This window comes from Gymnogyps californianus, chromosome 12, assembly GCF_018139145.2.
Source record: "Gymnogyps californianus isolate 813 chromosome 12, ASM1813914v2, whole genome shotgun sequence".
Classification (NCBI taxonomy): Eukaryota; Metazoa; Chordata; class Aves; order Accipitriformes; family Cathartidae; genus Gymnogyps; species Gymnogyps californianus.
In genome coordinates this window covers 12,362,653-12,377,755 of record NC_059482.1, presented here as the reverse complement: position 1 = coordinate 12,377,755, position 15,103 = coordinate 12,362,653, and the positions used below count along the sequence as shown (strand labels likewise).

Sequence of the window (15,103 nt, the reverse complement as noted above, 5' to 3'; positions counted from 1 at the left end):
AATGTTTCCAAATAGCGTATCAGAATCACAAAAGGCATATACATTTCCCCAGTTAACAGAGGCATTAACACCTCAGCCATTTGCCTCACCCTAATTTGTCTATGTATTTTACCTTTATTTGAACTAAGTTGCGTAGAATGCATGAACCCAAAGACTCAAGCCACTGTGGAGGTCAGTTTCCCTGGTGCAGCAAGAATTTGAGTTGAAGGCAGGTTCACATGATTATGAAAAGCAAATGGAAAGTGAATTTACTATTGAACTTTCACTTGCAGGAAGTTGAAAGAGAAATATCATTCAGAACAGAATGTGGACTTTATTATTCCTACTACAAACAGATGATTCAGGCTGCTTCCATCCAGCAAGGTATTGTAAACTGTAAAGTAAGTTTTACTTCGTGTTGCCAGCTGACTATTTTTAATATTTTTTTCAAATATAGTTGAGAACAAGGAATACCATAACTGTGAAAGATAGCGTAACAATTGTACTGGAGACAGATTTATTCTGTTCATACGCCAGGGAGCCACTAAGTTATGAACATAATAAATTTCACAATAATACATTGGTTTCTGTGCCACACCTTCACATTCTGATGAAGGCAATCACTTTGAGGGACAGCTTTCATATCTGTTAAGGTTTCAGCCTTGCTGGTTTATTCAGTATATTACTTTCATTTTTATTCTTGTCTTGTTTAATGTGAATTATGAGCTATTTGTGGGAAGGGGCAATTTTTTTGCTGTATGCCTGGACAGTAAGTGACACAATGAGCAGCTTCCAAGAAAATCATATACGATGATGGGGTTTTCTGTGACAGTCTCATGTTTTCTAGATACTTAACTGTTGCTCCCTAGCAATTTTGCCTATACTACATGTTTGTCAATATTAACATCACCTATGTTCAAAGTAGTGACAAGAATGGTTCTCAAGATCCAGTATGTACCACAGATTCTATGCTAGGAATGTAAGTGTAAAAATAAGTGGTTTATACATTACTAAATATATAGTACTTGAATTAGCACCCTGAGCCACATTTGAAGCAGGGAAGCTGAAGACCTCAGAAGGTCATGTTGATTCAGAGGTAACGTGATCTGAATCCTTGACTCAAAGTTTGCAGTTTTTGATGAGAGATCCTAAAATACCTTTGAAAAAGTTATTCACTGTTCAAATGAAGATGGAGGGGGAAAATGACAATCTCCTATTTCAATTTCTCTTTATCATTAAGGTTTACATGGTTTAGTATATGACAATAAAACTGAATCTGTGAGGACAATTAACATACTTGAAAGAATGAATGTTTACCAGGAGGTGTTTCTCAGCATTCTGTATAGGATTCTTCCAATTCAGGTAGGCATTTATTTATGGCTTTAGATTGTAAGTGCATTATGAAGATTGCGCAGTGAATCATAGCTCTCCTTTTTAGTTATTTTCTAATTAGAAATATTCCTGATACCTTTTTAATTTGTAAAAGCAAAACCAAATTCATATTAAGTATAATGCCCCCATGAGTGTTTTATGTCAACATCAGTATTCTTGTGTTTTACAGCAATACCTAGAGCCCGTTTATTTTTATATCTACACTTTGTTTGGACTTCAGGCAGTTTATGTCATTGCTCTGTATGTAACAAGCTGGCTTCTTAGTGGAACATGGCTTTCAGGGTTGTTGGCAGCTTGCTGGTATATTACAAACAGGTAAGTGAGATTAAACATTCGATCTTTCTAAACTTGTACCTCATGTCAAAGGTAAGGCATTAAACCTTCAAATGCATGATTAATTGGACAAAAAAATGAAACTATAAGGCCTCTCTCCAGATTAGCCAGGAAATGGAAAAAAATGTTTAAATAATACAAAATAATTGGAAAACAATCAGAAATGAGCTGACATTGCAGACTAGGATTTTAAAGTTTCAAGAAGTTTGGGTAGAAAATTTTTGCTTAGATTGGTCTCTGAAGGTGGACTACATCTTTCAGATGTATCTGGATGTCCAGATGATGTACCCTGTCTTCTCCAGCCTAGGATCCCTTAGATGTTAGGCACCTGCATATATGCCTTTCAGGTCTCTTCTCACTGCCCCACACCCAACCTCCAGGGATCCCTTCAACAGCCTAAGATCATCAGAAGTTCAGCTTCTCTGTTCCCTTATTCCTGTAGACATCTCCTGCACTAAGACTCAGCGAAAAAAGACGGTAATTGAGCTGTTCTAGTGCTTTATCACTTGAAGAATTCTCAATTTGGAGAGAAAAATAAAAGAACTGGCTTTAGGCCAGCAGTGAGCTGCTGACATGAAGCTAAAACTGGTGACATAGGCTGTTATCTGTAACTTAATCAAGAAAATAACAGTACAGTGTCAGTTCTATCAAAACTGTTTGATATGTTAATTAGCAGCTGTAAAGAAGTTTATCTGCAAGCATGTCCATTACAGAATAATTGTAGGTATATAGTGGTAAAACGTTTCTTTCTCCTAAGATGAAAGTAATGAAGTAAAATGTGGTGTGAAAACTCCACAAGTGGGAGTGGTTTTGGTTTGGAGTTTGTTTGTTCATTTTTAAATTACCCACACTGTGCTTCGTAAGTAAGATTTAAGACATAGTATAAGTTTTTTAACAGTAAGTGAAGCTAAAGTACAACATTTGAGGTACAGAAACAGTCAATGACTTGCAGAACCTTCATAGTGATGTTTTTTTCAGTCAGGCATGTTGAAGGAACTAGAGTGTAGAGTCTCCATTTTTATCAATAAGTAGTTAAAATACCACAAAGATGCCTGTCATTGCAACCTCTCTGTCACCAAGTTGGTGTTTCATTTGTTTTAAATTTATGAAACTCCATTTGTTTTGTACAGAATAGATACTACAAGAGTAGAATTCACCATTCCTTTAAGAGAGAACTGGGCACTACCATTCTTTGCTGTTCAGATAGCAGCCATCACATACCTACTCAGAACTCATTTACAGCCTGTTCAAGAAGTGAGTATTTCTGATAAGTATGACACAGTAAAATTAGTACCAGAAAACTGTCTATAAAACTTAGGACAAAATACTTAATAAGCGTTTATAGCAGTGGAAATACACACACAAATCACTTACAATGTTGAAAACATTAATCAGATGAGCCTTCTGTTAATTTAAATGTAGTTGAAATACAAAGGAATATGTATGCTTAGCACTGCAAAAAAAAAGGTAAGCTCTAAAGAGTACAAGTCAACAGTACTGTGTATTTAAGAAAACATAAAGAGACTAACACAAAGTGAGCAGGAGAAAAGCTTGTAAAGCACAAGGATTAAAGATTTTCTTTTGGTTTCATTTGTTTTACAAATATAGGAGGTTGTCCTGATCTGCAAGAATAAAAGCAAATTGGTGATACAGTTTCTTTGACAAATGGTTCTTAAGTCATTACTCCTCAATTTATTCAAATAACTGCTATTTATAGCATAGTAAAACACGTATTGCATGTTAATCTATGGGCTGAAACTATCTGAGCTCTCACCATTTTCTTGCAAGTGGTATTACAATGGTAAAATACAGGCATAAATACAAGAATGTGTAACTCTAAAAAAAGTTAATTATCCCCCAAGCAGTTATTGCAGTTAGAAAACTTGTGTTAATGTTTTAAAAATAGATTTGAAATAAAATGAAATTAAGGTGTTTTTTCGTTGTTTCTGTTGGGGGGGGTGTGGGGGTGTGGGTTTTGGTTGGTGGTTTTTGTTTGGTTTTTTTAATGAAGGAAACTATAAAGTTAAATAAAACTTCTTTCCCTCCTTCCAGAGATTGACATTTATGGTTGTATTCGTCGCAACATTTCTCTTTAGCCTGACTTGGCAATTTAATCAGTTTATGATGCTGATACAAGCATTGGCATTATTCATACTGGACTGCTTTGACATGCTTCCCACAGCAAAGGTAAGATCATGTTTGGAAATAACCAAACTTTTTTCTTTTGTATCGTAAAGCTAACAATTTTGGAGGTATTTTACTAACCAGTGGCCTGGATGCCCAAAGTAATACAGATCATACACTGTGCTGCTTTGTGGTTTTAAGTAATCACAGTGTATATTCTGCAAGTGTAAAATGAATAATCAAAACACCACCATTTCTGATTTTTTCCAGCTGATTTTATTTCACTTTATGTAATTCATTTCTATTGTTTAATTTTTGTCTAGTTTTGTTTAGACACAGCTATGTTTTGACACTATTAAGGGGTTACTTTTAAACACCATCGTAACAGTTGATCTAATACCACAGCTTAAGCATGTCCTCTGGAAGTGGCCAGAAAAAAAAAAAAAGTAGCACAAGAAATCTTGCCTAAGCTGAAGTCATAACAATGTACGAATTTTGCCTCAAATATTGTGCATCCTTGTTTGAAAGTTAGATGTAAGCACTGTACCATAAAGAGAAGGAAGAAGATAGACCAGATTGCTCAAGAGAAGCAGTTATCTTTTGTACATTGAAATTCACCACAAAATGACAACATTGTTGCTGCTATGTTGCTGAACTGAATAAGCCAAAAAGTAAAACAAGTGTCACTAAGAAGATAAGGAATCATTTACAGTCAATCTTAGGAAATAGAAACATACTATAGAAGATGAAAACATTGTCTTTGAATTTAATGTCACTGTGAAATTCTACTGAGATGATTTTAGCCTTTGTAAAAGCTTACAGTAGTTGAAAAAGGTTCTAACTTTAAGGAAGATTACAGTAGGATGAAGATCAATTCATGTTAATTTTGTTTTAAATTTGAAGCAGACTTGAATATTAGTGATTGTATTGATTTAACTGAAAATGGCTGCATATCAAAATAAATGTGGTTTATTTAACAGTTTCTAAATTCTTCGTTATATCTGCCAATGTAAGCTGAAGTTAGCAGTTAATGTGACTAATCAGCTGCCTTAAAAGTTGGCAAATTACCAGCTTCATCCTGAATTATATCAAAATGGACTTACTGCACCATTCTTATTCCATATTAATTTTCCAAAAAGTGCTACTTAAAACCGTTGGAGTTTGTTGGGCCATTTGATACTGACTTACACCACTGCTGTAATACAAGACTAAACTCAAGATCTTTGTGTCAGGTAAATTTATGTTTTGGTACCACTGTATCAGAAAATCGTATGGTCTTTAGTGTTCGCATTCAGTTGAACATTTGTAATAGTTTCGCATAGCTCGAAAAGGACTATACTGAACTATTATAAAAGTTAAGAGAAATCGGCTAATGTTTGATTGCTGAACTGCACTGAGCCATAACTCTTTAGTCATAAAGACATATAGAGGCTACAGAAACACTTCTTTGACTAAAGAAAATACAAAACATCTTCCAAATATTAAGTAATTAATGTTTTCCTCACTCCGCAGTAGTTTAACGCATCTGCTTTATTATAGCGTCAGGCTTCCCTAGGTATGAAATAGGTATAGAATACTAACCTAACTAGTTCAGGACATAAACGTAGCAAGGATATAGTACTGGCTCTAAGTGTAATGATTTAGTGCAAGATGATACATTTTTTTTGTAAAAATAATTGATGTTGAAATAAATTATAAAACGTATTCAAAGACAATACAGCTATGACTGTAAGGTTTTGTAGGCATAAAAATCTCATTATTGTTACAGGTTACGTGGCTCTATATCATTCAGATTTCTGGATTACTGCTAGTCTGTGTCATGCAGTTCTTTAATTCAATGATTCTTGGATCATTACTTATAAGTTTTAATGCTTCTGTCTTGATAGCAAGAACAATCCAGGTAGGTACCGAAATATTTTTGTAGTACTAAATAAAGAGTGTGATATATATATAGATAAATGACTAATTTATATGCATTATAATCTGAAATTACTAATACTAATTAGAGGAATTACTATAGCGTAAAGCAACAAAAACATTGCATGATCAAATAATGAATTCAATTACACTAACTACAGCATAACCAAGCACATCAGACACCATAATTCTGTGATTGCTATTAACATTTATGATTGTGCAAGCTGCAGTTTGGATCCTGCAAAAAAATTGCATAAACGGACTTTACACCTGTTTCAGCAGTACTAGTCTTGGATTTATGGATCTGCCTCCAACAAAATATTCTGTGAAAACTAGGCACATCTCCAATTCAGTTTACTGAAATGTATTGTTTCTTTCAAATATTAGGATTTTTTTCCTGTATTTACAGTTCTCTCTTTTTCTGATACTGGCATTGACGACAGCCTCTAACTAGCATATATGAACTTACAGGGCCATTCCTGCTGTCTCTCACTCGTGACCTTTTGAAATCAGGACTGTGGTTTTTTTAGTTAGATAATGTCTGCACCTATTCCAAGTTGCCTGTGAGCAGCCAAAGAACCATTCTCAGATTTGGAGCTTTGAACTGGAAAATTGCTCAAAACCCTATCAACTGACAGTTAGAGCCAGAAGACATCTTTGCCACATTGAGGTGGGAGGTCTAAAGAATAGATATTTCAAAAGGCACACAGTACTACTGAAATTAAGGGAATCTTGGAACACAACCACAGTTGCACTGGGTGCCAGCAGTTGTATAAATATAATAGGGCCACCTCTGAAGGAAGGCTGTTTGGCTAGTTACAAAGCTCTGCCAGATCAATACGCTGGCGAGTTTTTATGATATTGTCCCCCTCAGTTTTGTGAGAGAAATATATCTTTATTCTGGATTTGTATTACATGAACCTAATACAAATCCTGATCAGGCCTAGCAGATAAGTGATTTCAAATAGCCTGTGTTGTATTTGTTCCAAATACATACAAATGTACTGAAATACTAATATTTTGTTCAAAATACATACAAAAAAGTACTGAAATACTAATATTTTCTTCTTTCTAGAAAAACCTAAAAAAGGGCAGCTTGCTTAATAGGCTTGGGAAACTTATCCTCCATGTACTACTAGTCTTGTGCTTGACTCTTCTAATAAATAAATTCATCAAGGTAAGCAAATAATTTTCAGTATAGAAACTCACAAAATGTATTATGTTAAAAGCTATTTGTTAATCATCTACAGTAATGTCATTCAATAAAAATTGCAGTGAGATTTCACTGCATTTCAGAGACTGCATTTTAGAAATGAAAGATCATTTATCTTTTTGGTATATAGATTTTAAAACATATTCTTAAAACATCATAAATTAACACAAATATCGAATATGTATTTGTAACTTGCAGCTCGCCTGTAATTTTATAACAAGTGTAGATTTATACTGCATTCTGATACTGCTGAGCATGTGCAAAGTTTTTCATTGAATTTGCTTTTCAATGAATGCAGTTAAAAATTAATACTTGTTATAAAAATGTTGTAGACCATACCATACTTTTAGTTGCTTCTTGTGCACAGAGATATCTGCAGACATTAGTGACAGTAACACATTTTCTGCTTTTGAGTTTTAGTCTCTTCAAGAGATCTGTATCAACAGATTAAAATTTAGTACACGTGGAAAGGTATCACAGTAAGATATGATAAGTCATTGAAATAAAAAATACAGCTAAAACCAACGTGTCCTGGATAATCTTTATCTGTAAGTAAGAAACCAACCCTAATAGGTATTCTAAAAAGTAAGTAACTTGCTGTTGTGGTTTAAACCCAGCCAGCAGCTAAGCACCACACAGCCACTCGCTCACTCCTCCCCCGTCCCAGTGGGATAGGGAGGAGGATCGGGGAAAAAAAAAGTAAAACTCGTGGGTTGAGATAAGAACGGATTAATAACTAAAGTAACATAAAATACAATAATAACAATAATAATAATAAAATGTGATAATGATAATAATAGTAATGAAAAGGAATATAACAAAAAAAAAAAAAGAGAGAGAAATAAAACCCAAGAAAATACAAGTGATGCACAATGCAGTTGCTCACCACCCGCTGACCGATGCCAGAGCAGCAATCTGCCCCTCCCGGCCAACTACCCCCCAGTTTATATACTGAGCATGACGTTCTATGGTATGGAATATCCCTTTGGCTAGTTGGGGTCAGCTGCCCCGGCCGTGCTCCCTCCCAGCTTCTTGCACACCTGCTTGCTGGCAGAGCATGGGAAACTGAAAAATTCTTAGCTTAGAATAAGCACTACTTAGCAACAACTAAAACATCAGTGTGTTATCATCAACATTATTCTCACACTAAATCCAAAACACAGCACCATACCAGCTACTAAGAAGAGAATTAACTCTATCCCAGCCAAAACCAGGATGCTTGCCCTTTGGCCCAGAGGACCATAATTACAAACTGAATGCTTATTTGATTGCAGAGCGCCCTATCTCAGTAAGCCTGTGTTGCTTCACAGTTTCATTTAAATGACGAAAAAACTGTTTACTGTGTGAAGCTTGGTTTTTTGATACTTAAAATTTCCTTTCTTTTCCCCCCTTCCTAGAAAATTCTTAATCTTGAGTCAGATGAACATATATTCAAATTCCTGAAAGCAAAATTTGGATTTGGGGCAACAAGGTATGATTTAGCTGCAATTTTACTTTTTTGTATGACTTCATTAAGTGAAGCCTGCAGGTTGTTCTCATTTAAAATCTTGGTGATAAATCATGTATTTTTACGTCATGTTTATGTCATACGTTTTCCTCCATAATAATCTGCACAACTGTGGCTTTATAGTTGCTTGGGAAAAAAGAAAACTTTGGTCCATTTTGACATCAAGTTATGAAAAACATGATGACAAGGATTATTCTTTTTTCTTTAGAGATTTTGATGCTAACCTGTATCTCTGCGAAGAAGCTTTTGGCTTACTACCATTAAATACTTTTTCAAGACTCTCGGATACATTACTTTTTTACGTCTACGTATTTGTTCTCTTCCTTATGGCAGTAGCAGCTGTAATTGTTGCCTTTTGGAACCTCAGGTAAAATATTTTTAAAATAATTCACATTTTTATCATTTTCTCTTCTTCAACAGGCTAAGAAACTGACAGTTCAATATAGCAGCATACAGTATTACTTTCCACAGGTACTAAGGAAACAGTAGGATATATAATAGATCAGGCAAAATAAGTAACTTCCTATTAAAGCTGAAAATGTAAAGGATATAACGAGACTAAACAAAGAAACATTCTTCCCTAGATTCCTTCAAGCTCTTTTGTTTGCTGTTGAAGTTTTGCAGTGTGTGTAGTGTTGTTTGGCTGGGTTTTTCTGGGGGGAGGGGAAGCAGGGGAAGGGTGTCTTTATAGAAAACAATGTTAGTTTCTGTAGTTGATCACATTTTCCCTGTGCAAAGCACTCCCAATCAAAGATTTCCCTGGGGGTATACTCAAACTGCGCAGAAATGGGCTAGGATAGTCTGTGCTGAACTTCCTGTGATCTGTGTGAAGCAGCAGGAGCCGTAGACAGCAACGGTGCATCACTGCTGCCAGTTCCCGTAGCTAATCTGTAGGATTTGGAGGAAGTTACAGGACGCTAGAAGAAAATTAGTACTGAACTGCTATTTGAAATGGAAGTAAATGGTTCATTATAGACCTCTCAGTTTTACATTTACAACCTGGGCAAAAGTTAGAAGGGATGATATAAAACTTGATTAAGCAAAAATTCAAGGAATGTCACGTAACTAATGCCACTTATCGTAGATTTGCTGGAAAACAGGATAAAAGGGGGAGAGAGAGAGGGAGAGGGAGAGGATCTAAGACATTCCGATTCTGAAACTATGTTATGATAATTGTGAAGTCATAGTCATCTGTAAGGCATTTTGGTACTATTCAGCCAGCCTCTTAAAAAACTTACTGCATTAATTTTAAAAACAAACAAAAGACTGTGCAGCTCTTATTTTCTGTAATCCTAAATGTAATCCCAAACATCACCCTAATTTTTAACACTGCCCAGGTATCTCAATTATCCCCCACCCAAAAAAACAGGGGAAAAACCCACACATTTAAGCAGCTCCTGTTTTTTTTGATCAGCCCTCCACATACATTCACAAGACTAGCCACATCAACCCATAACCAGTCCTTTCAACACCTCTTTTCTGTAAACTTACTTCCAATGTACAGCTTTAGTAGCATCCAGATATACCAGCACAGCCCCACAAAACACAGTTAAGTTCTTCACTCTCATCAAAAGCCCTGTGAACCCTGTGGGAGTAGCTGCTTCAAGTAAACCAAGCATGCCTTTCTGTAAACAATTTTATCTTATTCTAAAACAGCTCATTTAAACCTATTGCATTTCCAGAAAACCAGACATGAAAATAAATACCTGATGCTGCATCAAGTTGGTGCTATCAGGCTTAATTATATCATAGATATAACAGAAGATTGTGGACTGGTAGCAGTAGTATTGCTCTTTAGCCTCAGAAGGATTAAATGCTTTTTAAAATACAGTCGACTATATGAAATGTGTTACAGAACTTTATATAACACTTTTTATTTCCTCTGTTTAATTAGTGGTTCGAATCAAGTCCAGTTTATGGAAAAAATGGAAGAATGCACAATAACACTGAAGCCTGATGCTGCTTACAACTTAATTCACACAGTTCTTTTTGGATGTCTGGCATTAAGCACAATGAGGTATATTTTTTTAAATTCTACTAAAGGCTTTTTTAGACAACTGAGTATGTTTTGATAAGAGTGTAAAATATGCTGACCACAAACTGATAGGATCATGAACCTTCTTTCTCTCCCTAGTATGTTTTTGCTTGTATACTGAGGCATTTCCCAAAATCCTGCCAAAAAGAATGTTTGGAAGTTTGGGAGCAGAGATGTTCTCAAGAGCACCTAACAAAGTGCAAAGTCAATCTTTCACTCAGTTATTTCAGAGTCCTGAAAGTCCAAGAACACTGTGTTCAGAATTTCTCTAACATAACTGCTCTCATTAACATGGCTTAGCAGAGCTCCAGATGATACTTGTCTGTATTCTTCCAGAATGAAATACCTCTGGACATCCCACATGTGTGTATTTGCATCTTTTGGCCTGTGCAGTACAGAAGTATGGAAACTTACCCTGAAATGTATTCATCTCTACACATCACAGAGGGTTAGCACTATACTTACAGCATTTAATGAAATTTTGTTTTGCTCCATATGTAAGCCAAATCAAGACTCAGAATTATAAGACATCTGAAATCAATACTGTTTGTAGTCCTCTTAAACTGGGTATCTCTGAAGTACATTTGTATAAATTTAGTAAGTAAAATGTATTTTCTAGTGGTTTGTATATTAAACAATTCCATTTGAATACACTAGATGGCAATGTAGATGTGGCTATGAAAAATAACCACAATTTTACTAAAAAAGTCTTAGTCACCATATTAAGAAATTATCAGTGGTCTGAGAAGACCTTTACAGTCTATTATACTGACTGATACAGTGTTTTCCACTTTGTAGAAGATAGATTTAAGTATATAGATATAAATCCATCATTTGTGATGTGTCTTAGTAAGGGTTTTACTTGAAAACAAAATCAGAATATGGTCTTAATTCAAATGCTGTAAATTCCACCACATGATAAATATGTCAGATATCAATACATGAAAAATTAAGTCTATCCAAATAAAGGTATCATCAGAATAACCAATTATTTTTTTTTGCCATTTCTCTTAGACGCATGTGATTAAGTATTCTATACCAATAATTACATTACTATACATTTCATATAAGGTAAGAAATTTTTTTCTCAATGTTTTGGTATTTTTTAGTTGCATGGAATTTTCCTTGTCTCATAAAGGGATGTTGTTTTATAAATAATTACATGCAAGATTTGTAGCTGAATTTTAAAAATTGGGATAGACTACCTGAAGTACAAGTACCTTTACGCATATGAAATTCTATGTAAAGGATCAGTTGGGCTCATTTGATCTGTAGTAGTTGTTCATAGATATACATACAATCAGACAAACATTTGTAAGTTACCAGGTGTTATTTAAATGCATAATTTTATGGAAATACAAGTTGTCTGTTTTGGTTTTAACTAAATTGCAGATAAGGTGCAGATTGTTAAATTGTGTAATGATTCATTGTAGGAGCAGAAATAATGATAATGTTCTATACTGCTGTCCCTCATCTCATGTTTTAAAGTACAGAATTGTTAAACTAGTCAAGTACTTATGTTATCTTCAGTCTGTCCCAGAAACAGATTATTATTATGGTCAAACATTTAAATGTAAATACATAAAACATTTAAAATAATAACATGTACAAGATTATTAGTCTGTCATAGCAGTGAGATTTAGAACATTAATTTAGTGGGCATACTGTTCTTTTAATCTGTATTTACAAAGACAAAAATTCAGATGCTACTTTGATGGAGAAGTTATTTCTGCACTACCTAGTGTGAGATGAGAATATTTCTATTGTATAATTACCTTCAGAGAAACTCAAGGTGAATTTCATTATTAAAGTTAAAAAAGCAGTAGTAAAGCCTAACAGTTAAGAAAGCTGCTAATAGAGTTCACCCTGGAAGCCTGTTGCCCCCTTTAAAACGGTGAAACAAAAAGTCAAAAAAGACTGTAACAGTTTGTTTAGTAAAATTACACTGATGTATTTACTTAAATTTTCTTATTATTCTGCTAGAAGACTTTTTAGGATTTTTTTTTTTCCCCCCATTAGTATGCTGGTTAGGGACGTCATTTATCATTTTCATCATCTCTGAAAGTGATAGAAATAATGCCATTTCTTTTGACATGGGTGATGCCAAGAGCATGACATTATAATAGATAGTCTAATGTGACAGATCAACTAGAAATAATTTTCCTCCCACTCTTCATGAGCAGATGTGAAGTTCCTAAATCCTGTCAGATTCAATTCTGAAGTCAACAGAAGTCACTGATTTTCATAGGCTTTAGATCAGTCCTTAGTTGTGCTCAGTCTGCCTGAAAAGCATCATTTTTGTGTTTCTTCTAAATATAGGAAATAATTTTTATTGACATTAAAAATATCATTTTTCAAAGTGCTCAGTGGGAATAAAGAAATATATCACCTCTCAGTATTTTTTTGTCTTAAGTCAGCTCTTGCACTTCAGCTACCAGAGGAGTGGATATCTTTGTGTGTGTGTCTTTTCTGCAAAGCTGTAAGAGTTAGTGAGCCTTCAGGAGAGAAGCCTACCTGACAGACAGATAAAACTTGTCACCAGATTCCCTGGCAATAGTCAGAATAAAAATTCTTACAGAGAGAGATCCAGAAAGTATCCATTGCTTCTGTGAGAACGTGTTTATATATTCTCTTTCTAAAACCTTTAGAAACAAACCGACAGTGCAAGTAGATTTTGATAACTGAGACTTACTTATCTTTCTCCTTTCCAGATAAGAATTTATCTGTTCATGCACTGACTGCTCAGATTGCATGAGCAGCTTGCATATTCACCACAAAGTTAACTTGTCATCATGGCTAGTTTTCTTGAACTAGTAGTAGGGCAATTTTGTATTTCATTACCTGTTACGGTTACGTTCGTTAGAAGAACTATTCTTTAGTGCCATTCCTCAAAATAGGAGTTTTATGGGGTTATTAACCTAATCCTGAATAAGCTAATGAAAGCCTCTTTTGAGGCATGTGGTTACTACAGTCCCAAATACATCACTTGAACAATAATTTATTGAGATACAGATGGAGCTACAATGCTAGCTATCTTTCACATTTCAGGTACAGTATGTTTTGAGACCTATAAGACATCTACATTTCTATTTACACGAATTTTCTTCATTAGTATATCTTTTAGATAAAAAAGTGCTGAAGTATTTCCATGCATACTTTAGCTGTGCTGCAGATAACACATATATAATGCATAATATTTTTATAAATATTATTTATGTTTCACTTCATACTCTTTATAGGTAGATTTCAGCTTTATCTGTGTCCATTGCATTTAACTTCTCAACAGAATAATACACATCAATTTCTGTTTTTATGTCAGTCATTTGTAAATAAATTGTTGGTGCTTAAAATTAGTTCCTGAGCTTCAGCAAGTCTATAGTTCCTGGTTTTGCCAAATAATCTTGATTTTTCTTTGCTAGTAAACTGTCCATTCATGTAATTTCTCAAACTGCATTTTTATCTTCATCATGGCCAAGTCTTTTTGCTCCAAACATACATTTATTGCAGCACATAGCACAACATATACCAATGATCTGAGCAGTCTGGCTATACTGAAGAGCTCCCTGTATATACTGTATGTATTTATCCTTTAAACCTAAAGTTGGTAAGCTTGACAGTCTGTAGAAGAAATGACAAAAGAAAATGTCACGCTTATTTCTCTTTGTAATATCTAATCCTGTTTCTCTAAGGAGATTCTTAATTTTCATTTTTAGGCCAACGGTAACTATAATGTAGTAGTACTTGCTTTTCGCTTACACTCAGAGGCCAAAGAAGTAATGCTTATACTTTTTGAATTCAAAGTAAGTGTCCTTATATTTGAGAAGTACTGAACTGCCATAATCATCAGCGGACTGTTCAGCACCTCCACGTTTGTGGCTAGCGCAATTGTCTAACTCTGGACTTTCTAGCTAGAATGAAAAAGATTGGTTGGTTGTGGGGAAAAGCTGCAAGATTTTAAAAATCTCTGCGTTCTTATCACAGCCATTGAGTTAAAAATTGTCAAGTGTATATCCTCAATATATATACTTGGGGATAGTAACTATTAATAAATCGAAGTACACTGAAAACCCAAAGCACACCAGACATTCAATAAGAAACTTAAGCATTGTTATACTGGGTGAAATCCATGATCATGAGCCAGAGGGATAACAAATGTGAAAGACAAAGCTGAAATCTTTCTACAATATAGAGAGTTGGGGTAATGTTTTCACTCACAAAAGATTTAATTTTACTCCTGAAAGTTAAAAATTGTGTTACATCCACCAAGGAGCCAGAGTGGGGAAACAAACAACTTTAGTATCTAAATCTCGTAATAATTCAGTTTCTTTCTGTAGTCATGTCGTTAAGTTCAGAGTTTATTATTTCATTTATTTTTGTAGATTCTAGGTCTTAGTGATATTTTTCAATGAGTAATTACATACTTTAGGAGAAATATTCCCCATTATCGGTTTAGAGTATGCCACCTTTCTGTTTTCTTGGGTTTCTTTTTGGTTTGATGTGAGTCAGCAATAACGTGTCATATTACCTTTTCCTGTGCAAGTGTTTTTTAAGCCTTTTGGAAATTACAAGTCCTTAAGATTTTTCCAGTCCAGAATGAAATCCT

The 15,103-nt window shown here is 34.5% G+C and overlaps 1 protein-coding gene across 4 annotated transcripts in view; it reads left to right on the top strand.

Moving 5' to 3' along the window:
- DPY19L3 (dpy-19 like C-mannosyltransferase 3) overlaps positions 1–15,103 on the top strand; it is a 39,299-nt gene that overhangs the window by 10,215 nt on the left and 13,981 nt on the right. For 3 of the 4 annotated variants that reach the window (XM_050903974.1, XM_050903972.1, XM_050903973.1), the window contains exons 4-15: positions 273–363; positions 1,220–1,341; positions 1,541–1,686; positions 2,835–2,958; positions 3,757–3,891; positions 5,597–5,728; positions 6,821–6,922; positions 8,356–8,429; positions 8,674–8,832; positions 10,360–10,482; positions 10,837–10,948; positions 11,515–11,571. In XM_050903974.1, the coding sequence (XP_050759931.1) occupies positions 273–363; positions 1,220–1,341; positions 1,541–1,686; positions 2,835–2,958; positions 3,757–3,891; positions 5,597–5,728; positions 6,821–6,922; positions 8,356–8,429; positions 8,674–8,832; positions 10,360–10,482; positions 10,837–10,948; positions 11,515–11,571 (1,377 nt within the window). Of the gene's footprint in view, positions 1–272; positions 381–1,219; positions 1,342–1,540; positions 1,687–2,834; positions 2,959–3,756; positions 3,892–5,596; positions 5,729–6,820; positions 6,923–8,355; positions 8,430–8,673; positions 8,833–10,359; positions 10,483–10,836; positions 10,949–11,514; positions 11,572–15,103 lie in introns of those variants that run through there. The other variant, XM_050903975.1, reaches the window with a different exon arrangement.